At 39.4% G+C, this 27,517-nt stretch overlaps 1 protein-coding gene across 7 annotated transcripts in view; it reads left to right on the top strand.

Moving 5' to 3' along the window:
* METTL8 (methyltransferase 8, tRNA N3-cytidine) overlaps positions 1–26,032 on the top strand; it is a 40,972-nt gene extending 14,940 nt beyond the window's left edge. For 4 of the 7 annotated variants that reach the window (XM_089523278.1, XM_089523279.1, XM_089523280.1 and 1 more), the window contains 8 exons: positions 1,793–1,884; positions 11,810–12,162; positions 12,745–12,794; positions 15,486–15,549; positions 17,355–17,494; positions 18,438–18,544; positions 18,636–18,701; positions 25,597–26,032. In XM_089523278.1, the coding sequence (XP_089379404.1) occupies positions 1,793–1,884; positions 11,810–12,162; positions 12,745–12,794; positions 15,486–15,549; positions 17,355–17,494; positions 18,438–18,544; positions 18,636–18,701; positions 25,597–25,784 (1,060 nt within the window). In that variant the 3' untranslated portion in view covers positions 25,785–26,032. Of the gene's footprint in view, positions 1–1,327; positions 1,585–1,792; positions 1,885–11,809; positions 12,163–12,744; positions 12,795–15,485; positions 15,550–17,354; positions 17,495–18,437; positions 18,545–18,635; positions 18,702–25,596 lie in introns of those variants that run through there. The other 3 variants (XM_089523281.1, XM_089523284.1, XM_089523283.1) reach the window with 3 other exon arrangements.
* The last annotated feature ends 1,485 nt before the right edge of the window (positions 26,033–27,517 follow it).

The following is a 27,517-nucleotide window of genomic DNA, read 5'->3' on the forward strand; positions in this document are numbered from 1 at the left end:
GGGCTGCATTGGGGGTGTGGTGTTTAGACAATGCACGCCCCAAATGCAGTTTAAAGCCACCCCAACCAGGAAGAGCCAGCTTGAAAAGGAATGGGAAAAACACTCCTTTTCAGAAGGCAATTTAAAACATCTGTGAAGAACTAGATGGGGGCCGCAGGCAATGTGGTTGCCACGGATCCAGGGCTAGTGCTGCCAGGGCAGTCCCAGTCTCCCGTTTTGGGTGATCTGTTTTACCAATTTCTTTTCTATTAACATCCCATGGTATCTAGAACCCAGGATACATTTGTGTGGCTTAAAGAGCTCCCTCACCTTGGGATTTCACATTTATTGTAAAGGATTGTTGATGTGAAAATTGTAGTACAGTACATCTCATAATCTGCTAAATTCTCTTGGGGAGAAGAGTGAACTTAAAACCTATCGCTTTAATGGAGACTATCCTTCTCTACCTATCATTTATCAAATTCTTGACATGGGTTGTGATTTATATCTGGGCAAGGGATGAAAACCAAGAGGCTGCAATCCTGTGAGGGGCTGAACCATGCCAGGTAGTGAATGCTGCATTTTAAAATTAACATTGAATGTTAAAGGGTAATAAGATATGTCAGCATATTTCCACCCTAATGCAAGTATAATCTTGAGTTATATTGAGGTGTGCCATCGTAGCCATTAGTGCACATTACCCTAAATACTTACCAGCTTCTGTGGCAGGCCTTAAGGCCTAGCTGGTAAATTGTTAGCTTCTGTGAATTTCTAGAACTGAAACCCAGGGGGAATATCTTAACATTGCTCAGCATTTTCTGCTTTGTTTTGGCATAATGTTGTGGTATGGTGCTGGCTTCAGTAATCCTTTACTTCAACCCGGCTACAGTTTGAACGCCATTATTTCACTGGAGAGATTTAAATCTTTATCCCACTCAAATCCATCTGTTGCACTATATAATTAAAAGCTCCATGCAGCTTACTTCTGGATGCTGTTTTGGTTGCATTTTGTGGCTCACTAACACATGGGAGTAATCAGAAGTATTGCTTTAAAAAACAAAAACAGCGCCCAGCTGCAACCTTCTTTTATTATATTCATATGCCTATTAAGTACATTTCTGTAATAATCTATATGGAATGCTTTGGCTCACCAGGAGGCTAGATTTTGATAGCTATAAATCTGTGCTGAAACGGCAACCATGTTGTTTAGCTAGTATGTAACATGCCGATGTTTCATTTTGGCATATTGAATCACTGTTATTCAAGACTCAAAAGGCACAGACAGATCATGAGCTCACAAGCTTGCTTTCTGTGTTTGTGTGTGTGTGTGTGTGTGTGTGTGTGTGTGTGTGTTCAAAAAGACAAACTATTAAATGGAAGCAGCCCTGCACATTCCATCATTGCAAGCTAAAGAATGTATAGAGGGGAAGTCTGTGAAATGTCCCACAGAGAAAGCAACAAAAAGACAACATACCACAGAGACATTCAAATGCTCAAGTGCTACTGTGGACTGTGAGGAAGAGGGCATTACCAGGAGCTGTCAGCACAGGGCCTGCTGGAATGCAGAGCTGCTGGAACAAAGCAAAAGAATGGAACATAAGAATGGTAGGAGTTCCAGAGTGCATCAAGGCCCACTTTAAAAACCAAGGCAGAAAATGGAATCTTGACTATATACAATGCGGCTGATTGCATGTGGTGTGCTTAAGGGAGGGGGAAAGAACAGAAAAGCCTGTGGAAGCTTTTAGAAATAAAAAGCATATTTTTCTTCCTGCAAATTGTATATTTTTTTCTTTTCTTTTTTTTTCTCTCCAAGGGACCACATGCAGTGGTCCCAGGAAGAAGAAGAAAGAGCCAAGGAAAAAGCCACCGCGAATTCTCTTGTAAGAGTCCAGTCAGAGCTGCAAGGTAAAACTTCATCTGAAAAGTGAATATGTCAATATCTGTTTACATACTAATTTTTAATGTTAGTCTCTTCGTTTTCCTGCACATTGCATTAATAGTGACAAACAGGATCTTTGTTTACCCTTGATTTGCAGTTTTAACATCTCACTCATCTCTGACCTCCAATCTGCCTCAGGCACTGGGTTTTATGATCTCTATGTGATGTACACTGAGCTCTGGGTTAACTGGAGACTCCACGTTGTTGCTGTATGGTTTTTTTAAATTTGTAGTTGAGCTTGCAAAAGGGAACATAGAGCCAGTGTTGATGTATTGGTTTGAGCGTTAGACTATGACTCTGGAGACCAGGGTTCAAATCCCTGTTAGGCCATGGAAACCCACTGGGTGACCTTGGGCAAGTCACATTCTCTCAGCCTCAGAGGATGGCAATGGCAACCCCCCTCTGAAGAAACTTGCCAAGAAAACTCCATGATACAGTCGCTTTAGAGTAGCTGTAAGTCAAAAACAACTTGAAGGCACACAATAACAGCAGCAACAACAAGCTGAGAACATGCAAGGACAAGGGACCCTTTTATAGTACTATGATTATTACACTTTTAACTGCCATGGCAGCATCTTCTGGAATCCTGGGGTTTGCAGTTTAGGGAGGGACATTTAGAATCCTCACTTGGTGAGCTCTAGTGCCTCACCAAGCTATAAATTTCTGGATTTCACAAGATGCAGCCTGGCAGTAAAAATGGAATCATTGCTCTATAACTGCAGTTTGGGAAGGTACAAGATATACTATGGCAGGAGTGGAGAACTTGTGCCTAGGGACTGAATTCCAATTTAGGAAGGGTCTTGAGGCCAGATTCCTGCAGTAGGTGGGGTGAGCCAGATCAAAGAAAGAGAGCTGAATACATACCTTGCCAATTTACATCAGTAATGCAAAGTATTGTATACCTTAGTCCTGTCCATGTCTTCTCAGGAGTAAGCCTCAGTGCAAAACTTAGCCAGTTTGCTAGTCAGAACTGCTGTTCTTCATAAAACCTCCCTGTGCTGTGAATAAAAGTTCTTTCCTTGCAGAATCTTCCTGGTATGGAAATCAGAGCTCGTTTCAGGAAAAAATCTTCTTGATCTGAAACCCAGTTTACAGCTGTTTCATGCAAAATCTTGCTTTCATGTCACAGAGTCTCAAGAAATAGATTGCTCAATTGCACACTGTAATTTGGAGGAAGTTTTTTCTACCAGTTGAAAAACCACTTCTTAAATTGGTTACAGTGTATTGTCCTCCTTCACACTACTTATCCACACTGAAGTTAGATTCACCTAAACCAATCTCTGCCTCTGGTATCTGAATCCAAATTTGACTATGTACCAAATTGGTGTGGATGGTACAAACTGGATTGGTACCAAGGAGGAAAGTGGCACAGTAAAAGCTGCATGATTCAGCAAATTGAACCCCAAATCTAACACAAGTTGCCCTTTAGTTGACCATACAACAATTTTTTAAAATATATATGCTTTGGTAATGGTTAGGATTTAATTCTAGCAAGTGTGTACTCAGTATTGTCTAGTTTCAAACCTAACTGCCTGTTTCCCCTGCTCCCCTCTTTTTTTCTTTTTTTAAACATGTTAGCATTTGGCAATGTTAGCATTTTAGCAGAAATTTGCTGCCCATTTTTCAACCTTGGGAATTTAACACCAGGGCCTTAGCTCCCTTCTGTTTTCCCAACTTTTTTCCTTCCTCGGGAATCTTAGCAACTTCATCTAAGAGAGCCCTCTCTTGTTTTCTTGTCCTTAAAAAACAACAACTTCCCAATGAGTTGTGTCAGGTCTCCATTTTTGTTTCTAAGAAGTCCCCCTTAAAAATTTCCATTTGAAACTGGGCATTGTAACTTGGATGAGAACAGAAACAGAGATGTCTGCTGTCTTCTCCTGGTAAGATATGACTGTTCCTCATCACTGGGAAGCCCCCTCTTGGAGTTTCAGCTTGAAACTGGGCACAACAACTTAGACAACAGTGAAACTATTCTGTCTAGTTTTGAAGCATCTAGCATCATGGCCTGGTGCATTGTGCCTGTCGCAAACAAACATTCTCTTTTATTATAACAGATTTTCATTTAAAATTTATTCTAGTAGCAGTTAAAAAATAACAAGCAATGTTCTTTCCCCACTGATTTGAATAGGCATAAACACTTAGAATTTTAAATAAATACTCTAGGCTGCCCAATCACTGTTGACAAATGTGAAGTGGAAAATGCATAAATCTTGATGGAAGAGGACTTCCTGTTGCTTATCTTACTGCATGCTATCTTGTTTCATTAGCAAATAACTATGGAGAATAAAAGGTTTAAAATCAAACAGATGAATGGAGTTCCATGTGATCAATTCTTTATCTTTATGAACTGCCTTTTCAGAAACATTGATATCTGTTTAATATTTGAATAACAGTTATCAGTATGTTAAAATGGATGGAATTTGATTTTATGATGCTTCTGCCAAGAATGGTAGCTGTATATTGATTTCTGCTCCACCTCAATGTTGGAAATACATGTTGAGTCTCCCTTATCTGAAATGCTTGGGACCAGAAGAGTTTGGAATTTTAGATTTATTTATTTGGATTTTGAAATACCTGTATTTTGATATACCTATATAATAATATATTTTAGAAATAGGACACAAGTCTAAATACAAAGTTCATTTATACTCCTTGTACACATAGCCTGAAGGTAATTTTACACAATATTTAAAAATAATTTTGTGCACAATGTTTGTGTACACTGAACTATCAAAAAGCAAGGTGTCACTGTCTCCATAATCCATTTTAAAATAATGGATTTTAGAATATTTTGCATGTCAGAATTCCAGATAAGGGAGAATCAACCTGTAATGAGTTACAAGTGTCATCATTACATGTAACCCATTTCTTCTTTCTAATTAAGCAGTGAGTTGAATTGACTGATTTTATTTGTGTGTAGTACAACATCTATTACAAAATACTATTTTAATATTTGCTAAATAAATTGTTAGCAAGTGGAATGCTCACATAAACGGTAAATGATAAAGGAACAAACCCAAATATTAATCAAATAATGTATCACAACAGATGAACATTAGTAGTGTCAAGTAAGATAACCACTGATCTTGCTAGTTCTCTTAATTCACTGAAGAAACTCTATTTTCTGTGTCTTTGTGCACATTCTTTTTCTCCCAGTTCTCTTCTCGCCAATTAAGTTGATACATTTATTCTAAGTTTATTTTTCATATAACCCCTTTGTTTAAAATCTAAAGTAGGAATAAGTGAAAACTTCTGAAAATAATATTCCTCTTAATCTTTCAAAAGAATAATTTAAAGATGGTGAGCATTCACCAGAAATTAAATAAGCTTGGCACAGGCAGTCGCTTATTGCTAAGATATATTGAACTTGGGGAGCCATTCTTTTCTTCATGAATGCCTGCATGTTTAAAATGGGAATAGGTGAACATTGCCAATAATGTTTCCTCCTAAAGCTTCATCTTCTTTCTGCATGTGGCAGCACATTTTGACCTATTTATTGTTAACAATGAGCTAGGCTGAAACTAATGAGCAGGTTATTTTAGGTCCTCGGAAATCACTGTAAAAAAGCAATAAATAAAAGACAGCATTTTCCCGATGTGTTGCAGTATTGCTAAAAAGGAGTATTGTGAAGGTCCTTGCTACAAAAAAGAAGAGTGAGGATGAATAAACTGATAGGCATTCAAGCACTTGTGTGCTTTATTAACATAGTCAGCTGCTTCTTAAGCAATGCTTATTAGGCTAGGAGGAGCCATTGCCTTTCATTTTTCAGGAAAGTAGGAGTTTGTGTCACCATTTTCTATGAGGCTTGGTTTTGATTTCTCTTCTTTCAGAGCACACTGAAAATTGGCAAACTCCTAACCAAAATGGAACACAGTCATCAATGACAACAAAAAGCCAATAGACATGTCTGATGATTTACATGGAGAAAAAGTTCACATGGGGACTTGGCTTTAGAGTGAAATACGGGGAGAGGGATTAGCTCAGTGACAGATGGCAAGATTTGCATGCTGGAGGTCCTGTGGTCAATCCACAGTATCTCCAGATAAGTCTTGGAAAAGTCTATATCTGAAACCCAGTGTAGATGAGGAAAGGGAATCCCATCCCTTGTGTGGACCAACCCTTAACCTAGTGAGGTCCCTGGATTGCCTTTCAGAGGTTCCTTTGTTGCAAGGTTCTGTCCCTTCAGGAGGGAGATAACACAAGAACATGGGATTTCCACATTCATTTTTCACACCGAGAAGGGGGGGGGGGCTTGAAGTGTATTTACCTGGACATTCAGCTGACACTTCAGGAACCAGCTGAATGCTCACAGCTGGATTTATCAAACTCTAGGAGTGTAGGCCAGGCGCTCTTGGCATCATTCTCCCTTTGCCTGCTTACATGGGAATGTGAGTAGGTAACAGAGCCAGCTCCTCAGCAAAAGTACCAGCTAGATAACCTTCTGTTCACAATTTGTGGTGGAGGGGACCCAGATATGTCAGGGGAGATAGTCATACTTTCTGACACCTTGTGGTCTGCATGGGGTCCACCATCCCAAACTGGTTCCTTGTTCCTGGATGATGTTGAACTACATGGGACAGGTGTGAAATGAGATAAAATGGTAAACTGCATGTGTGATCTCAGATACCTGCTGTATCTCTCTATATTGTTTGTTGTTATTGTGTGATGTGTCTGAGGTCAAGTTATTTCTGTTTTATGGCAACCCTAAGGCAATCCCATCACAGGGTTTTCTTGGCAAGATTTGTTCAGAGGAGGTTTGCCATTGCCTTCCCCTGAAACTGAGAGCACGTGACTTGTCCAAGGTCACCCAGTGGGTTTCATGGCCATGCTAGGAATGGAACCCTGGTCTCCAGAGTTGTAATCCAGCACTCAAACCACTAGGCCATGCTGGCTCACACTGGATCTATATTACAACTCTGTTATATTGGTGTTTGATGCAGACTGATGTTATAAACACAAAGGACACAGAGTATTCCAAAGCCACAGAGCTGCATTTGAAACACTTAACACTGAAGTGCCATGGAAATGAAATGGGCTCTAGTGCAGAGTCTTTGACACTGTAAGGCAACATCCCATATTCTTTATAGGTGATTGCAAAAGATTAACCAAGATGTATGCAATATAGTTCTGTGGGTACTTCCCATTCAATTTAACAAGCATTTGCTTATTTTTCTTTCTTTGAAGAACTGGAATTATTCATTTATTGTCAGAATTTCTATCTTGCCTTACACACACACACACACACACACACACACACACTAGTACAATGGGTAATATAAAATAAGCAATAGTGAATCTTCCAAGGAAGGCTGGAAAATATGCATACGTTGACTTGGTCAGTGGTCCAACTTTTCCAGTGTTGAGTACCAAATCTCTTCAAAACAAGTTGGTTGAAGTGTCTGGCACAATGGCGAGGTGATTTAGGTGTTCCTTTTTAGCTAGTTTGACTTGTGTCTCAAATGCATAGTGTTGTTGTATATCATGGTATGTGCCATGTTTTGTATTTACATGTCTTGTTTTAAGCCACAAATTGCCCTACAGACAGTCAACTAAACTGGTATATCTTCTCCATTTCTGGTCTGTTTTTCTTCTTTCCCTTTTATCAGTTCCTGTTTTCTAACATTGGCAACAGGGGGCAAAAGCCACTGTTGCAGTTTCAGATTTCATGAGAAACCATGGTTTAAATAAGCCAGCAACAAGCTGTGGGTTCAGATTATGGTTTGTGGCTGGTTAGCAGAGACAGGTTTCCTCACTGTAATCCACATTTTAACAAAGCAAATTGTGGTTTGTGATGTGCAAATATAGTCATAGTCATCAAGTTCTGAAAGAGTTTAATGCTCTTTGATCAGCTTTTCAGATAAAACATTTAAAAGCTAGTTTGCGGATGAGACCACTGTTTGCATTCTAAATATACAGTGTATATTTAGTGAGCTTGACTTTATATACAGTGATCTTGAGTTTTAGGTTCTGGAGCAGTTAGTGTAAACCAAAGTTATCAATCTGTATTTATATGCAAGTAGGCCCTGCTCATGAGATCTGGCCACAACAGGGAAAAGGGAGAGCCTTGAAGAGTAATTGGTGAGGTTCAGACTTTAAAATACTTTCGCATCTCTTTCCTTTGTCTTCTAGACATGATCTTTGATGCTTATTTGTGGATTAATGAATGGCACTCTTTATCTTTCAGTTGTTTTCAAACAGTAAAGGATGGTTTTTGTTCAATATTGTTTACATTTCAGCTAATTGCAGTGGAACATTGAAAAAAACAAGACCAGAAGACCCATTTGGATCCTTCTGCTGCAATTTCTTACTGTTGTTGTTAGCAGCCCTTGAGTTGACCTCAACTCATGGTGACCCTATGGATGAGACATCTTCAAGCCCCCCTATCCTCCACAGCTCTGCTTAGGTCTTGTAGACTCAAGCTCATGACCTCCCTGATTTAGTCTATCCACCTAGCATGCAGTCTTCCTCTCTTTCTACTGCTTTCAACATTACCTAGCGTTATTGTTTTTTCTAGTGAGTCATGTCTTCTCATCATGTGTCCAAAGTACAACAGCCTCAGTTTGATCATCTTGACTTCCAGGGAGATTTCAGACTTGATCTGTTCAAGAACTCATTTGTTTATCTTTTTGGCTGTCCATGGTATTCCCAGCACTGTTCTCCAGCACCACATCTCAGATGTGTTGATTTTCTTTTTATCCCCTTTTTTTACTGTTCAGCTCTCACATCTGTACATGTGATGGGGAATCCAATGGCTTGGATGATCCTCACTTTAGTGCTCAATGTTATATATTTGCACTTTAGGATCTTATCCAGTTCTTTCATGGCTGCCTTTCCCATTCCTAGGCTTCTTCTTCTTTCTTGACTGTCGTCCCCATTCTAAACAATGTTTGATCCAATATATGGAAAATCTTTAACTATTTCAATTTCTTCATTAACTAGGTTGAATGTATGTAGATCCCAAATGTTCATTATTTTGTTTTCTTTGGGGCTGTACAAATAGCCCCTTCTTCAGCCGGATTGGGGCTGTGGCAACCGCATGCTGCGGCCCCGATCTAGCCTTTAGAGAGCACGAAAAGGAGCCATAAAAAGCGGCTCCTTTTTTAACCCTGGAAAGGGCATCATAGCTGTGGCACTGCGGTGCTCGTTCAGCACTGCGTTGTATGGATGTAGCGCCGGAAGAGCCATGGTGCCGCACGCTGTGTGGAGTGGCATATGGTGTCATGGGGCCCTGGGGGTGGAGTCAGAGCATGTGTCATGTGGACGCAACACCCCAACTCCGCCCCCAGGCCAGCCTTAATGGCCAGTCTGAACAGGGCCTTTATGTTCAGTAGCAAGCCATAAGCTCCCCTGCTTCACTTGTTTAGCTCAAGGATGGGCAGAGGGCAGCCCTCAAGGTGTTATTGAAATGCAACACTATGATCTCTTATCATTGTCTATGCTGGCCAGGCTGATGGGAGCTGGAGTCCAAGAACATCTGGCAATTTTCCCTATAGAGTCAGACCTGCCATTTTTAAAGCTAGAAAACAGTACTTTTTAAAAACAACTATATCTTTGAGAATTCCGAATTGGTTTCAGTTGAAGTGTCCTGAAGACATGGGAGTGGTACAGACCACGCAAAAGTGCCGTGCTGGCACCATTTTAGGGTTATGGACTGTACGGCAACCGCACGTCACGACATCACTCCGGCAGCGCAAAAAGAACCTGTTTTTTCTGGGTTCTTTTTCCTCCAGAGTTGCAACGTGCGCTTTGGGGTAAAAACAGGTGCTGGCAGGCCGCCGTTTCTCGGCAGCCTGTACTGCACCATGGTCAAATTATTTGCAGTAATTCATGCAGCCACATAGAATCATGTTCTCTTGATTGTTGCCCCATCATGGCTGATCATAGGGAGCCAGAAGGTGATGGCCAAGTGGATCCAAGCAACTGGAAGTGCTTTTGTACTGAGGGAGTGGTACCCCTTGCCTTTAAAGAGGCCAGGGTGCAGCTGCTCCTAAAGAAACACACTTTGGATACATAGGGGGGATACAGCCAGGTGGCTCCATGCTGCCCATTTTTGCCCCTCCTCATTGCCGCACCAGCCACATGGCACCAACACACTCCCTAAAAAGGGGCCGCCCTAAGCGGCATCTTTTAAAGGGCATCATAATGGCGGTTGTGTGCTATGATGTCCTCGCTTCCAGCGAGCACCGTTTGGGTGTTCGGATGCCTGTGTGTCATCATTGCACATCCCATGTGGGGGCGTGGCAAGATGGCGCACAGGCACTGAAAGTAGGGCTGGATGTGTATGGATGCCCAGTCCTACGGAGCCCTAAAATCGGCCCCAGGCTGGTGCAAAGCACCAGTCTGTACAGGGCTATAGTCTTTAACAATATTTTGCCATTAGCAAACACTCTTTTTAGAGGGAAAAGTCCTTGAAAATGTTGTGACAGTGCAACTGTAGAAACTTCAGGATGATAATGTTTATCTACATCTATTTCAATCTCAGTTCAGGCCAGAACTGATCTTGTCTTGATCAAGAAGGCAAAAAAGATGAACTTTCAGTGCCTTCCCCTTGAAATTTGACATGTTCCAACTATTACAATTGGCCCTCAGTATCAGTGGACTTGTCATCCACAGAATCAAGCATCCATGGATGGCAAGCCTGCATTGTTTCCAGTGGTGGCGCGTGCACATGGCTACACTGCCATTAGGAACAGCCCTCATTGTCCCATGGTGGCACATGCACATGGTCATGCCACCATTAAGTCCCATTGTTCCCAACACAGCTGTGCTGCCACTGGGGACAACAGGAGCTGTTCATAAAGGCAGTGCAACCATGTACACATGCCACCATTGAAGTTCCATTGTCCCTAATGGCGGTGTGGCAGTGCTCATTGGGGACAATGGAACTTGAACATCTGTGGATTTTGGTATCTGTAGGGGTTGCTGTAACGGACCCACCCACCCCCAGATACCGAGTGCTGGCTATACTTGTTTTTTATATATGTTAAAACATATTTATGAATATCTACATTTTTATGCATTTATTTATTAACATACATAGTTTTGACATTTTGGATCCAAATCATATTCAAACATTTGTAACCAAGTCAGTAAATAAATAAGTAGAATTCCCCAGCCGGTGAGGAAGTCAGGGATTTGTGGATTTGTAATCCAAAAATAACATATCTCTGCTCTCCTCTTGGGCTATCAATAGTATTTTGTGAGGGAAGCCTATCTTTCATATTTTAAAAATAATAAATGTATAGTTCTTCTAACAAAAAAACTAAGTATGAAAATGTATGGATATGAGTGAGTAACAATGGTAAATTCATTGTGCTTTTTATCATTCATTATTTGCCAAATCTGTAGAGCAAGATGTTCAAAGAGATGAGCCATGCAAGAGCAGCAGTCTTTGAATAAGGGTATTATAGAATAAATATAGCATATCCACTAGTCATAATTGGTTCATGGTAATATGATGCAAATCTTTTTAATCATTCACAACCAAAAAACCAGATTGGCTATGCTCCTCATGCTGTAATATTGTTCATGTGAGCCCCAGCAACTTCAAAGAAATAATTCGGCTATTAATTTTTTATTTTTGAGAAGTAAAAAAACTGCTTTAACTTAATGTGACTCTATTGTATTATCAAATTAATTTGTATTTTAATATGTGTAAGTAAGTAAATAATGTATATTTTAATATGTGTAATTTATTCTATTTTTACTGCTAGTTCTTTTTAAATTATATTGGAACCCGTCTTACATCCCAACTATGGGAGAAAGGCTGGACATAAATCTGTTAACCAACTCACTAAATCTCCACCTTTATCTTTGTTAGCAGTGTTTACTTGTAACTGTTTTTTCACTGTTTCACATAAATTGTGCCCATCTGTGTGTTTTTACATCTAGACAAGTACGAGAGGGAAGCCAGTAAATACTGGGATCAGTTTTACAAGACCCATAAGAACAATTTTTTCAAAGATCGCAATTGGCTGTTCTTGGAATTTCCAGAAATTCTTCCAAAAAGAAAATGTGACGATTACATAAAAATGGATACATCAATAGAAAAGAACTCTCACTTGACTTTGACCAGAATACATGAAGACAACTGCCTTTGTGAGCATAATTCTCTTGTAAAAGGTTCTTCTGTACAAGGAAGTAATATTAGTTCATGCCACCACTACCCTGGAGATGATCACCATAGTGTCAAGTGCTTCGGAAAAGAGTTCCCTGGTAGTAATGCTATTTACAGAATATTAGAGGTAAAGTATGTTGAGGTGGAAGGTCATTTTAGCCCTGGGGACAACTGGGTCAGGGGCCCCACAGATATACTCACATGCATATGCTTACTTCCATACACACATTTCAGCGTAGATGTGCTGCTAAGACCTCAATATAAACTTCCCTTCCTTCCCCGTTGAAATCAGGGACATAGAATTGCAAAGATACAGGAATTTTATTTTTATTATTTAATTGTTTTTTAGGATGAGCTTTACAATTATACATTCTTAACTGTACTTTGCAAACAATACAGTCAAAGGATACAGGAATTTTAAAGTGTTTCTACTCTTTCTCCCCATCTCTTAGAAATTTAGGAATTATTGTCTTTGTCTAGTCATTTTTGTATCCTAGTAAAGTAACTTCTTAGTATGCTGTCAGATGGGTTGGTGCCCTAAATGATACTTTTAAGTGAAGAGGGTTTGTAGAAATATAGCTTGAGAATTTTATAGAAATCGTCTTTAACCTGCTCCAGGACTTGAGAATAAATTAGAAGGGGGCACAAATAATGCATTTATAGCTTTCTTTTCTTTTCTTTTCTTTTATTTATTTATTTATACTTCCAGGTTGGCTGTGGTGTTGGAAACAGTGTTATTCCTATTTTGAAAGCTGTTTGGTAAGATGTTTCACCTTGACTCAGAGCCAAAGTCATCTGATAAAATAATGATGCAAGAACAATGTGGTTTGCTGTATTCTGTGCTTGAAAGTTTTACTGTATGTCAGGAATGGGACACTCCTCACTATTTGCTATGTAGGCTAGGACTGATGAGGTGTTGCAGCCCAAAACTGTCCAGAGGGGCACACAGTTTTCATTCTTCCTGTAGTGTGTTCCTAAAGAACTTACTTGATCATACATCTCCTGTGACACATCCCCATCACTGGTACAAATAAATTATTATGATTAGCCAGACATTATTATGCTGGTCAACTCAGTCAGTAACAAAGATGTCATCTATCTTGTGTTCTTGATCCTGCATAGTAGTACTATGAGCCAGACTTCCCCAGCTACCACTCTCATTCACCCCAGGCAGCATGATCAGTGGTCAAGGATGATGGCAGCTGTAGTTGCCAAGTTAGAAGCCTGCATTAAGCACACTAACTACTGAAGGTCTTCTGACAGTGGTGTAGCTCACAGATGCATGATGATTTCTTAACGTCTCAGTAATGGATAATTCACAGTATGAAAAGTATTGCTAACTCAACCAATCATTTGATGTTACTGTCTCCATATAACGCATAATCCACAGTCAGTTTCCTGAGTAGATATTCATAATATCTACTTGACACTTCTCTTTGATATTTCACTTCACTAATTTATAATAGTGGCACAACTCTAAATGAGTTGTTTAAGAGCAAAAGCTTTTATTTTTGTAGATTTATCTTTTGTTATGAAAAAATCATATTCAGGAAAAAATGGGGGGGGGGGGACAACCAAATTAGTTCAAAATTATAAGCCAATAGGCCAGAGGGGCCTCCAGGCCAAATAAATTATCTTGTAGGTTGTATGTGGTTCATGAGCCACACTTTGCCCACCCCAATGTAGAGGGAGGTCATAAATCATTAGAACACCTGCATTGCATGTACAAGGCCCTGGGTATTTCCATCAGAGAGGGTCAGTTTGCAGGTAATGGGAAAGACCTCTGCCTAAGTTCCTGCATGGCAACTGTCAGTCAAAGTAGATAATGCTGGGTTGGACAGATGACTTGGCAGAAGTCAACTTTATGTTCTGATGGCAAATTGTTTTTATATCTGTTGATACACACTAGCTATGTGTTCACACTTTATGCTTATCTCTAGTTTATGTTAGCAGTGATTTGTAGTTCTAGCATGAACTGCCCCGCAGAAAAACAGGCAAGCAACATTATTGGTCTCTTTCTCTTCTGTTCCTTTCATAGGTTCAGGGTGGGCAATTAGGGAAACATGTTTTGGGGTGCAAGCATAACAACAAGCCATGGTTTAAACAAGCTCCAGTTCATAAGGCAATGACAAACAATCACTTCTCATTGTGATTTGTGGCTGGCTAACAAACCATGTTTTTTTGCAGAGATAATGTAGGATTAAACAAGAAGCAGAGTTGAACAAACACACATCTTGGCTTACTATGATGTGTGAACTCAGCATTCTATTTCTCTAGAACTGATTTACATGTTCAGCAGCAAGTTGTCAAGCCATAATAAACAAAGTGAGATCCATATGAACTTGCCCTCTGTAGTTCTGTTTACTTCCAAATACTTTTACTGCAAATTAATAATTCTGCTTGCTGTTGCTGGTCGTTCTTAATAGAGAGAACAAGAAACCAGTTGAATAAATATTACTCTTATTTTAGGGTTGTTTTGTTTGCTTGAGTAAATGTTTTGTCTTATTCTGTAGAATGCCTATTTTTTTCTCCATGCACAGTTACTATTAATTAGTGCTGGGGAAATACATCTATATGTTTATTAAAAGTGTGAGAGGGAACATGGAGCTGTCTCTGCAGTATTTGAAGGCTGGAGGCGACAGGGGAGCTACTATTATAACAAAGCCAACCATTTTTTGTTTCATTCAGCTACAGTGACAATTAAGATGACAATATCTGCACTTATGTTCCCTGGGGATCCCCATTTCATTGTACTAAAAATCTGAAAGTATCTTCTGCCACAGTCTTATACCAGAGAAGGGTACCATTGGCAACTCCTTCTGGACAGAATTGTAAGAATACAACACAAGTAATCTTGTGACAGATCAGACATAACATATCAAGGTGCCAAAAATCTTTTTCCTAAGCTATTTTACCACTTCAGCCTTTCCCCCACAGTTCAATTTATTGTCATTGCATGACTTTAAGTTGTTTCCAACCTATGGGGGTCCTTATCACGGGACTTTTGGGGGCTGAGAGTGTGTGACTTCCCTGAAGTCACAGACTGAATTTCCATGGTTGAGCCAGGAATAGAACCATGGTCTCTAGAGTCGTAGTCCAATGCTCAAACCACTACTACATTTCTTTATACCCTTCCCCATTTACCCCAACAACATTTATGCAATGGATCATTTTTGTTTGTTGTTGTGTGCCTCCAAGTCATTTCTGACTTATGGTGACCCTAAAGCATCATGGATGTTTCTTGGCAAGTGTATTCAGAGGAGATTAGCCATTGCCATCCTCTGAGGCTGAGAAATTGTGACTTGCTCCAGGTCACCCAGTTGATTTCATCGTTGAGGGGGAATCAAACCCTGGTCTGCAGTGTCAAAACCCTAGTCTGCAGAAGGCTTAGTGTCAATTACTGTTGCTTCACAAAATCAATTGGGAAAATTATAATTTATTTTTTCCCAGCCATATTCCAGGAGTCTTTCTGTATTGCTGTGATTTTGCCTCAGGAGCAGTGGAACTGATCAAGGTATTTTACATGTAATATTTGTTTTGGTGCATAGATTGCATCCCTAACTCTTGATTTCAGCAGCTAACAGAATAGGCCTCTTTTAAGATACAGAGTTCTAAGATTGCAACAGTTTAGAATTTATTTCTTTTTCTCTTTAAACATCATGGCTGTGCAATGGAAAAAAAAAGTAGTATCACTTGAGCGGATTAATGTAGTCACCCTGTCTAAGCATGCACATAATTCAGAATCAGAGCTGCTACTCTGTGTTCCCCTGCCTAATAAACCATGGCAGTTGGATGGGAAGTCAGGGCCTTTTCAGTATTGGCACCAGTCTTTGAGAGTGCTCTCTTCAGCAGAGGAACCCATCTGGCTTCTTTCCTGCTGCTTAGCCCAAATGTGGCTTGTACTTAAGATTTACACTAGGTACATACCAGTCAGACTAGATAATGCTGGGTTAGATAGATGAATACTCTGATTGGGAAGAAGGCAGCATGTTCCAGTGGTGAATTGCTTTTATATCTGTTGATACACATTAACTGTGTTTACATATCATGCTATCATGCTTATATCCACAAGTTGACTGTTACTGTTGTTTGGGGCTGACCCTTTTTGGAAGCTGTATGGAATATGGGGACAAGTGTAAACATTCTTGCAAACAAGCTAGTAAATTTTGAGTTAGACAATGCAACTGTTAAATGGATTTGTAACTGGTTGACTGGCTGAACCCAAAGAGTGTTCAGCAATGGCTCCTCTTCATCCTGGAGAGAAGTGGCCAGCGAGGTGCCATAGGGTTCTGTCCTGGGCCCAGTGCTATTCAACATCTTTATCAATGACTTGATGAAAGAATAGGGGGCATGCTTATCAAATTTGCAGATGACACCAAATTAGGAGGAGTAGCTAATACCCCAGAGGAGAGGATCAAAATTCAAAATGACCTTAATAGATTAGAAAGCTGGGCCAAAGCTGACAAAATGAATTTCAACATGGAGAAATGTAAGGTACTGCACTTCAGGTGGAAAAATAAATGCACAGATATGGGATGGGGGGGACACCTGACTTAACAAGGCTACATGTGAAAGGGATGTAGGAGTCCTAGTAGACCACAAATTGAACATGAGTCAACAGTGTGATGCAGCAGCTAAAAAGGCCAATGTGATTTTAGGCTGCATTAATAGAAGTATAGTGTCTAGATCAAGGGAAGTAATAGTGCCACTCTATTCTGCCGTGGTCAGGTCTCACCTGGAATACTGTGTCCAGTTCTGGGCACCACAATTCAAAAATGATGTTGACATGCTGGAGTGTGTCCAGTGGAGGGTGACCAAAACGGTGAAAGGTCTGGAAATCTTGCCCTATGAGGAAAGACTTAGGGAGCTGGGTATGTTTAGCCTGGAGAAGAGAGACAATATGATAGCCTTTTAAAATATTTGAAGGGATGTCATACTGAGGATGGATCGAGCTTGTTTTCTGCTGCTCCAGAGACTAGAACACAGAACAATGGATGCAAGCTACAGGAAAAGAGGTTCCACCTAAACTTTAGGAAGAACTTCTTGATAGTAAGAGCTGTTCAACAGTGGAACACACTCCCTCAGATAGTGGTGGAGTCTCCTTCTTTGGAGGTCTTTATACAGAAACTGGCTGGCCACCTGTCAGGGATGCTTTGATTGAGAGTTCCTACATGGCAGGGGGTTGGACTGGATGGCCCTTGTGGTCTCTTCCAACTCTATGATTCTATGGGTGCAGGGAGGCTTAAGTATTTTTGCTTGATAGGAAATATTCTAATTGGTTTAAATTTCTCTGTTGTTCTTTCACTTGGGCCATAACAGTCACACTCATCCTTCGACTCCTCTCGCTGTTTTGCCTTTGTTCATGACCTGTGCGATAATGCCTCTCCCTATCCCTTCCCAGATGAGAGCCTGGATGTCATTCTCCTCGTCTTTGTTCTCTCTTCTATTCATCCTGACAGGTGATTGAAAGCTGAAAGGGCAGGGTGGGGGGACGATAGCAAGTGTGGTTCACGTCTCTCTACTGTGAGTAGATTTCAGGGCTACCTAAGGGAGATGATGAACAGTATTACATTCTCTTACCTAAAAGAATGTCTTCATGTCCCATTTCATGTACTGTGCTTTGTCACTTTCTTGTGGCTCAGTCCTTGGAAAGTTACTTTTAAAAGTATCCTGTTACTTGGTAGTTGGAATAAAATTTGTAATTGCATGGGGTATACTGTTTACATTACTAGTTATTGGTTGTTAGAAGACTAATTTGTTGTCTTTCTTAACAACACACATTCTTATTTTTATGGTTTTAAAATTAGTTTAAAATACAAAACTAGTCTCAAATTCTCTAAAACAATTTCTCAGCAAGATAGGATTTTTGTAGTAAAAAGTAAACTTTACTTGTTATACTTCCCCAAAAAATCTAATACAGCTATAAGTAGTAATTAGAATTTTTTAAAAAAATAATTTTTAAAAACCTGTAGATAAAATGATTATTCAAACAATAATGCATTACAGCCAAGGCTGTTTTCTGTAACATGTTACTGCCAGCCCTTGGGCAAACTCCATATTTATTTAAGAAGATGGACATTCCAAAGTGTTAGTAGGGGACCTCTTCTTTTAAAAGACCCTGACCCCCCAAATACCCAAATTGATTCCCCCCCATCCTGCTTCTTATAGTATGTAAGCTGCTTTGAACATCTTGACTTTATTTGAAAGAGAATGGGAAAGCAGGGTATACATTCCTTAAATCAACAGAGAAGACCTGTCTTGTTAGAGTTGTCTAATGGAGGCAGGCTATTTGCATGCCCAATAGTGGGGTTCAAAAGCAAGATGCAAGCTACTGCTTTATGTGGTTTTATTGTTAAATATGTATGTGTGTTGATGGGGTGGGATTCTGTTCTCTTTTCACAGGATACAAGGAATTGTAAACAGGCTGGCTAGATTATTGAAACCTGGAGGGATGATGCTATTTCGAGACTATGGAAGATATGATGCTTCTCAGCTACGTTTTAAGAAAGGTATGCTCAGGGAAATAAGGGCTTTCTTTGTTTATTTGTGATTCATTAATGAAAATGGCATCCTCTTTTTCCTTGTTTCCCCTCACCCTAGGCTGCTGCCTGTCAGAGAATTTCTATGTAAGAGGCGATGGCACCAGAGCTTACTTCTTCACTAAAGGTATTTGGGCCAGTACCATGGTGGGATGTTGTCAGGTGGCCTAGAGCAGGAGAGTGGTAGCAGGAACTTTGGTCTAGGAGTTACTGTGAGAAAAAAAATAAGATTTCCTCTCAGAATTCATTTTGTCCATGAGTTGTTGCTACTTTGTGCCGAAACAAAGTAATATTGAAATTTTACTTTTCTAGATTACAACTTCCACTGGCCATGCTGGCTGGAGGATTCTGGGTAGACAGTCCAGAAAAGTAATTTTTCCATGCTCTGGATCAAAGTAAGCCTTAATGATTAGATATAATAATTAAATAATTATAATAATCTAATAATTCAGCTTTAATAGTTAGATCTTACCATAAGACCAAGTGATTGGATCTCCTCGTGTAATCTTGCTTGGAAAATACTAGCCAGGAAATGAGCAATTGTGGTTTAAGGACACTGAAGGGAAAGGTGACATTTTAGTATCACCGTGACTAAGCTGAAGTTAGCTTATATTGGACACATCATGAAATGGCAAGACTAATTGGAAAAGACGATAATGTTTGGTAAAGTGGAAGGCCGTAGGAAAAAGAGGACGACCACACTGCAGGTGGATTTACTGTCAGGAAAGCCATGGACTGGAGTTTGCAAGACCTGAGTAGGGTTGCTAATAACAGTGTCTCTTGGAAGTTTCTCCATTTACTGCCATAAATTGAAAACAGCATGATAGCACATAACAACATGAACAACCTGAGAGCACAGACCAGAAAGTTAGAATTTGGGAAAGTGACATTTTTGACAACGACCTCAAAACAAACAAAGAAACAAACAAACAAAACCCTCCACTGTCAGTATCACTATGCTGAATAGATTCTGGAAATTAGAGTCCCAAAAAGTAAACTTATTAAAACCTGAGCAGGTCTGTTAATAACAGGGTCTTCATAGGGGTGCCCTAAGTTGAAGCCAACTTGACAGCACAGAGCAACAACAATTGTGTCTCACAGATTCTGTGATGCCAGTCAGTCTCTCACTAACATTCCATATTCAAGGCAAACTTTGAAGTTTGCGTGTGTCACAGTCTCTTTCTCAATAGTCAGGAGATGTTTATAGAAATAAGGCTCCCAAGTAGAGAGTTCCTTTCTCTCTCTATGTGTTCATTAAAATGGAAATTCATCTATGATTGTATGTGTAGTGGGATTATACTTGGAATTTGCCCTCTCTTCAAGGACTCAGGGCAGATAACAGTACCTCTCTAAAAACACTTGATAGAAGCATTCTTTTAAAAGACAAGCACACAAAATAAACTGAAAATAAATGTGTTGCTTTTATAACTCACAGTTTTTATTCTTCGGCATCAGTGCCTTCTTGCATAATGGTTTGTGTAAGACAAATGTTGAATAATCCAATCTCCTTGATGGAGGTTAAAGAAGCTATTAAAGAGTGCAAAAAAGATGGTGGGGGGGAACCAGTCCTGATGGTTTCACTGCATTGTTTTATAAATACTTAATTATAATATGTAATGAATAATATCTTAGATGAGAAACTACCAGATACATGGGGGAAAGCAGACATTGCCCTGCTCCCAAAAGATGATAAAGATTTAATGGAGCCAAAAAAACTATAGGCCTATTTCATTGTTAAAGATAGATCATAATATTTTTGCATTGATATTAGCAAATCAGCTTTAAAAACGTTTAAGAAACTGGGTAGATGAAGACCAAAGAGGGTTCCTCCCAGTTAGACAAAAGAGGTAAAATATAGAATATTATTAGATGGACTGGAGTACAATGAAAGACATAATGACAAGAAATTAGCATTACTTTTTTAGACATGGAGATGTCTTTCAATAATGTTAATTGGCAAACAATATTTAAAATTATGGAAAAAATTAATATGGGTACTAATTTTAATAATTAGGTAAGGAAAATATATCATAACCAAAGGACGCAAATCATAGTCAATGGTGAGAAAATTAAGAGTTTTGGAATAACCAAGGGAACAAGACAGAACTATCCACTCTCCCCACAGTTATTTCTCATAGTGATGGAGGTGTTAATTGCAAATATTAAAAAATATATAACATTATAAAGGGTATCAGAATTAAAGAACACCACTACAAACTAAGAGTCTTTGCAGATGATCTCATGATTATGTTGGATAATCCCTCAATGAGTATTGAACACTTAATGCAACTATTGAAGGAATTTTGAAGAAAATACGGGATGTAGACTAAATAAAGATAAATCAACAATAATTGAGAAAAATGTAAATAATTTGGGGAAACAAGAGGTAATTAACAAATCGGGACTAAATATAGCAAAGAAAGTTAAGTATCTGAGTGTGGTAATGTCAAATAAAACATCAGTTTAACTTTTTGTTTCAGATTATTCCAATAATTATGTCAGATAAGACTTATCAAAATTCATATGGAGAGGTAGAAAACCCAGAATTAAACTTAAAACAATACAAAATGTGTGTGAAAGAGGAAGATTGGGAGTTCCTAATTTGAAGCTTTACTATGATGAGAATTGTTTAACATGGCTAAAAAAATGGATCACCCCCCTTCTCTCTCTCTCTCTCTGTATGTGTATATATATATATATATATACACACACACACTTTTTTCTCTATTTTTTCCTTTTTCTTTTTTCTCTTTCTTTCTTCATTTTTTCCTTATTATTCCTTTAGATTGTTGATATTCTTTATATTATATATTTCTTTTTTCTGTTTAACTGTACTGTTTGTAACTTTATAAATTTCTTAAACAAAAAAAGGATCATTCTCGAAGATAAGAGATTATTAGAAACAGAAGGTGAAGGGCTTAAGTGGGGGTGGTGTGCCTATTTAAAATATGATAGTGAAAGATTAAATAGGGAATTTAGTAATCATTGTATAAGAAGATCCCTTTTGAGAATATGGAAAAAATATAAGTTAAGAACCATTCCGAAAATATCCCTTTGGAACTCCCCAACCGAAGTATTCTATAGAAGAGAGTCCCTGATAGAGTATAATGGCTTAGATATGGCGACATATTGAAAAAACAAAAGGGTGGGAGATATAATGAAATCAATGGAAGAGATGGTAAAAGAAGTAATAAAACATCAATGGTTTCTTTATAGACAAAATACACGAGGAAATGATGATGGATGGTAAAATTAGAGGCTTTCAAAAAGAACTAACAGACATAGGTAAAATTTTGCATGGAGAAGCAAAAAAGATCACTGCAAAATTATGTAACGTCCTCTTGAGATAAGCTGGGCTTGATGCCCGAAAAAATATCCAAAATGTATAAAAAATTAGATAACAAATGTTGGAAATGTGGAGTAGTGGCACAGACTTTTTACCACTGCTGGTGAACAGGTCAGGAGGCTAAAGAATATTGGAATATGATTAATGAAGCAATTGGTGAGATCCTGGGGAAAACAATCCAGATGCTGAAGGATGTTTACTAGAAACTTTTGAGGAAGACTTGGAAAAAAATCAGGCAAAATATTGTTTTATTTGGTATCCTCAGCAAGAATAGTATTTGCTCAATATTGGGGTGGGGGAGAGTCATTCCAAAGGAAGACAATTGGCTTAATTAAATTATATGAAATGTTAGAACTGGATAAACTTATTAATGGACTGAAAAATGAATTAAGTTATAAGAGGAATATACTTTGGATACCAGTAATAGAATATTTAGAGAAAAATTTGGGTCCTTTAGCAGTAATAGGTCTAAAAGACCAATAAAAATAAATTAAAGAGCAGGCTAATCGATAGAGAGTTAGATATTTATAACTGACGCGTCCATAAAGAGGGGTTAAGACTCGAAGAGGAGTCTTGTTGAAAGTCTATAGACAGGACAGAATAGAAGTTTAGGAAAATTTTGAGTTAGTAATATGGGCTAGAGTACCATTGAACTATTGACATAAGGAGGCCAGAATTCAATTAGAAATAGTCGAAATAAAACAAAGTAGGAAGTTATGGTGTATGTGTTTGTATGAAGGAATGTATAGGAGAAGAAGAGTGTAGTATGTAGTAAAGTTGATTGATAAGAAGTTTAGAATGGAGATTGAAAGAGAAAGAAAATATAATGAATGTAAGAGATGTATAGAATGTGATTGTTGAAAGAGTGTTGAAAAGCATTGTTGTCTGGGTTGTTTTTTTGTTTTTTGTTTTTTGTTTTTGCAGGGGGGTGTATTCTTTGTATTTTTTATTTTCATTTTATTTTTTCCTTTATTTTTTCTTTTGTGGTTTTTGTTTGTGTTTTTATGCATATTTTAAAATTTAATAAAGCATGATCAGAAACATGAGTCCCTGCTCTGCTCTTATGGGTGTCTACATCATCACATGGACATCAGGAGTATGGTTTCTGACTGGCATGCAGCCTCTCTGTTTCTTTTGGAATCCTGTGGCAGATCTTTATCCACTATGCCCATTGCTTGTGGAAGGCTCTGAATTAGACATCTTGCTCTTTTTAATCAGTCCCATAAAAGACTATTCTTTTGGATTATGAGATGTGACCAAATTTACATGTGCTTCCTCAATATTTGATGCTAGCTGTGACAGCTGGGAGACAACTGGGTGTCTGGAAGAGTGCTTTCAAACTCAGTATGACTAATGGATTTTGTATACCACTAGGCATGAGATTCTGAAGTGCAATTCATACAATACCATGAAAAGTTTTCCCTTTCTGAGGGTAGTTTCTGCTAGTTGGCTGCCAGAACTGGAAGAGAGAATCATCTCATTCTGGATGGGATGTGGTTTGCTTATTTGCTTATTTAAATAACAGGCATATGGTTAGGAAGACCGACATGAATTCTTGAATTACAAATTTCAGAACTACTGGCTAGTCTTCAGAGTTTGCATTATTTATTCAGTTAATCAATTATAATGCCTGAGGATATGCTCAGGTGTTGTTATGTATGGCAGCTAGCATTTAGCCTTGAAGTGGCTTCTTGTGCCAGACAGCAGGACAGAGCTGTATACATTTGTCCCACTTGACAGCTTTGTCCTGATAGGTCAAAGTTAGAGTTGGCCCATCCTCCAGACATAATTGTACTACAACTTCCATCATCTCTCACCATTAGCTATGCTGAATAGGAATGATGGACATTACAGTCCAACTACAATTGAAGGACCACAGATGATTAAAACTTAAGCTATACAGTTGTCTTTTGCAGATTTGATTATTTGCTGTTTTGATTGGTGTGTTCTCTCTAGGAATCTCTAGGTCCTCGAGTGCAACTCTGCCAGAAGTTGACCATAGAGTTGTGTTGTAGAACCTAGAAGTTCCTAGAGAAGACACTTCTCTAGGCATTTGTAGGTCCTCCAGCATGACTCTAGTCAATTTCTGGCAGGTGTTGACCATTGAGTTGCACAGGAGGACCTAGAGATCCCTAGAGAGATGTTCCCTAAGGTAAAAAGAATAATGTTTTTTTATTTGCAATTTTTCCACATTCACAGGGGTCCTTCACCCCTAACCCCAGCGAATGTGGAGGGACCACTGTACTGTACTGCATGGAATTAAGAATATGGTCTTGTGCTGAAACTGGGATGCTGGAGCATGCAGAGGGACTGTGGTTATTTCTACACAAAGGGCAAGTTATGAGCCTTTGCTGCCACAGAATCCTGTATAGGATTGACATATGTATAAGCATCATAGTTACAGTGTTGCACAGTGAATCCAGGCCCAACCGCCCCCCCATCCCCACTTACTGGGAAGCAACCACTGTGATCAATAGGGATCTCTTCCCCTGTTGATTGGGAAGCAGCTGATTATCATTCCCACTCCCTCCCACGAGTGATCTCCAGTGCAACAGGCAGAATCAGGGCCCTGTCACTGGTGCAAGGGATCACTGGTGCAAGGGATGGGTAAGACTGCTGGCCAGCTGCTTCCCAAGTGACAGAAGAATGGACCTCTCTTGATAGTTCAGTAAGTGAGGATTGGAGGACTTTTACAGTCCCTACATAGTTCCTAAACTAGGGGCTACTTTGGGATCATGAATATATAACAGTCATGAGCACATAATGCAAGATTACATATTTGTAACTACCACAGAGGATTCCAGCCATTATGAATAAATAAACTGGACATACTGAGGGAGGAAGAAAGGTGAAACATGTACACAGAGGCCACATGCTTTGCAGACAAATGAGTCCAGAGTTCAGTGCATTTAAGTTGCCTCACGTGGGAGGCTACCATTCTGTGGTAATGGGATTGCATGCTGATGGCAGCACTGCTGCTGGTAGGGTTTCCCATGTCACAGGCAGAAACCCTATCACGTTACATTGAAAATATACTCCTAGCAACAGCAAAGCAAAAAGTGAGCTGTTCCAGCTCATTACTGCAAAAAGTACCTACGTGCCAAAATAACTTGTTAGAAGTAACATATAATTTCCATGCTCTGTTAAAAATCCTCCAGTTAAGAAGAGCCCATCACTCTGAGGCAATCTGTTTCACTGTCACAACACTCTTAAAGAAGTTCTTCCTCTCTTTTAATTTTAATTCATTGGTTCAGGTTCTGTTCTCGGGAGCAGCAGAAAATGTATTTGCTTGATCTTCCATGTGACAGCCTTTCAAATATTTGGAGACAGATATATTACCCCACAGTCTTGTCTAGCTCAATATAACCAGCTCATAGGGCTTAGTTTCCAAACTCTTGACCATTTTGTTTACCCTCCTCTGGGTATGTTTTGTGGGAAAGCTAGCAACACAGCAGATGTGACATGAGCCATTCAGTTGAGGAAGATCCTGGAGAATCAGGTGGAGGGAGGGGGCAAGGGATAAAACTTGTCTTGACAGGAGTATGCAGTCTTACCCTTCCCGAGATAGATGGCTAATCTTTCATAGTTTTTTTGGACCTACACAATGAGCTACTTTCTAGATAGATCTGTCCTTATTGACTTAGTGTACCTCTTTGCTTTTATTTTATAAATACAGATGAAGTCCATCACATTTTCTCCTCTGCTGGCTTGACTGAAGTACAGAATCTACTTGATCGGCGTTTGCAAGTAAACAGGAAGAAAAAGGTGAAGATACATCGTGTCTGGATACAGAGCAAATTCCAAAAACAAGTGCAGCTGGCTCAGAGCAGACAAGAAGATGCTCTGGAGAAACACAGTACTTAGCCTGAATGTTTCACTTTCTTTTTCTAAGACATTCTGTGAAACTGGCTCAAAAGCCAGGAGGACTTTTGAACAGATTCCCCCCCCCCCCTTGATAAAATCTGGACTCAGTGTAATAAAACAAATATGGCTAGTTTAGAATACACATCTTTTTTCTCTTTAGTTCTTTTTTACTAACAGCAACCAACCCCTTTCACATGTAACCATTTGTTTCTGAAGCCAAGTAAGTGGGTGGAGACAAGATGGGAGAGAGAAAAAACTCTAATACAAATAAATAAATAAAAATTAATAAATAACTGTCTATTAATTTACTTTTGGTGTATCTCTCACATGTTCTCACCAAAGGGTTTTCAGTTTTTTGAATGTTGCTGCTGCTCCTGGTGCTATCTTGAGCTACTTTTTCTCTGGGGAAATAATCAAATGGGGTGAGTCTTGGTGCTAAAGGGCTTACTTAGAGGGTATACAAAAGGAATTAGGGCTGCATGCAGCTCACAGGTCACATTTTCCCTTCTGGAATGCATCTTCTCATACGAAGCTTCCTGTTACTTAATTTTCTGCTGAAGCCCTCCTTCAAGTTTCTCCCTTAGTTTGGCACTGTTTCAGTGTCAAAATGGTATCTTTTAAGTGTTGGGCGCCATGGCTGTGGAATCTTCTCCCCAAGAGACCTGCTTAGCGACAGCGTTGCAGTCCTTTTTACATGGAGAAAGGACCACAGAAACTCTACATAAATTCAACCTATACAAAGGAAATGGAAATAGTTAAAGATTTCCTGTACCTTGGATCAAACATTGATTAGAACAGAGACTGCATTCAAGAAATAAGAAGAGACTAGAAATGAGAAGGGCAGTAATGAAAGAACTAGACAAGATCCTATAGAGTACAACTGACCACTAAAGTTAGAATCATCCAAGCCATTGTATTCCCCATCACCACATACAGATGTGAGAGCTGGACAGTGAAGAAAGTAAATAAAAAGAAAATAAACTCATTTGAGATGTGGTGCTGGAGAACGGTGCTGAGGGTATCGCAGACAGCCAAAAAGACGAACAAATGGATCCTTCAACAGATCAAGCGTCAACTCTCCCTGGAAGCCAAGATGATTAAATTGAGTCTGTCATACTTTGGCCACATCATGAGAAGCCATGGCTCGTTAGAAAAAGCAATAATGCTGGGAAAGGTTGAGGATAGAAGTAAGAGAGGAAGAACCATATGCCAGATGGATAAACTCAATCAGGGAGAGCATAGGCCTGAATCTACAAGACTGAAGTAGAGCAGTGGAGCACAGAGGGTCTTGGAGAGGTTTCATCCACAGGGTTGCCATGAGCCAAGGTTGACTCAAGGGCAGTCAACAACAACAATGTGCAACATGAAGGCACACACGCACATGCCCACACCATGTTTATCCATCTGACTTTCCCTTTAGACCTGAGCAGCCAAACAGTTTCATAATGAGACCTGCAAATATGCAAAACTGTACCTGGAATACAACTGGAATGGGATTTTAGTAGAGTTGTCCCTTCCCTTACGCAGGGGATCCGTTCCGCTCCCCCCCCCCCCCCGTGTAAGGGAAAAAATGCAGATGTTCATTCAAGTGAATGGGGCTCGTGCCTGTGGCAGTGTGTGGTGTGTGGCGACGCGTGTGCCATTGCCTTTTCCAGTGCACAGCACTGCTCCTTCCAGCGTGGCTTCCAGCATATGATGTGGGCGCACTGTACTATGCTCCTGTTAAGAGCCAA

Source organism: Sceloporus occidentalis, unplaced genomic scaffold (genome assembly GCF_023333645.1).
Source record: "Sceloporus occidentalis isolate IW3139 unplaced genomic scaffold, rSceOcc1.0.p SCAF_4, whole genome shotgun sequence".
NCBI lineage: Eukaryota > Metazoa > Chordata > Lepidosauria > Squamata > Phrynosomatidae > Sceloporus > Sceloporus occidentalis.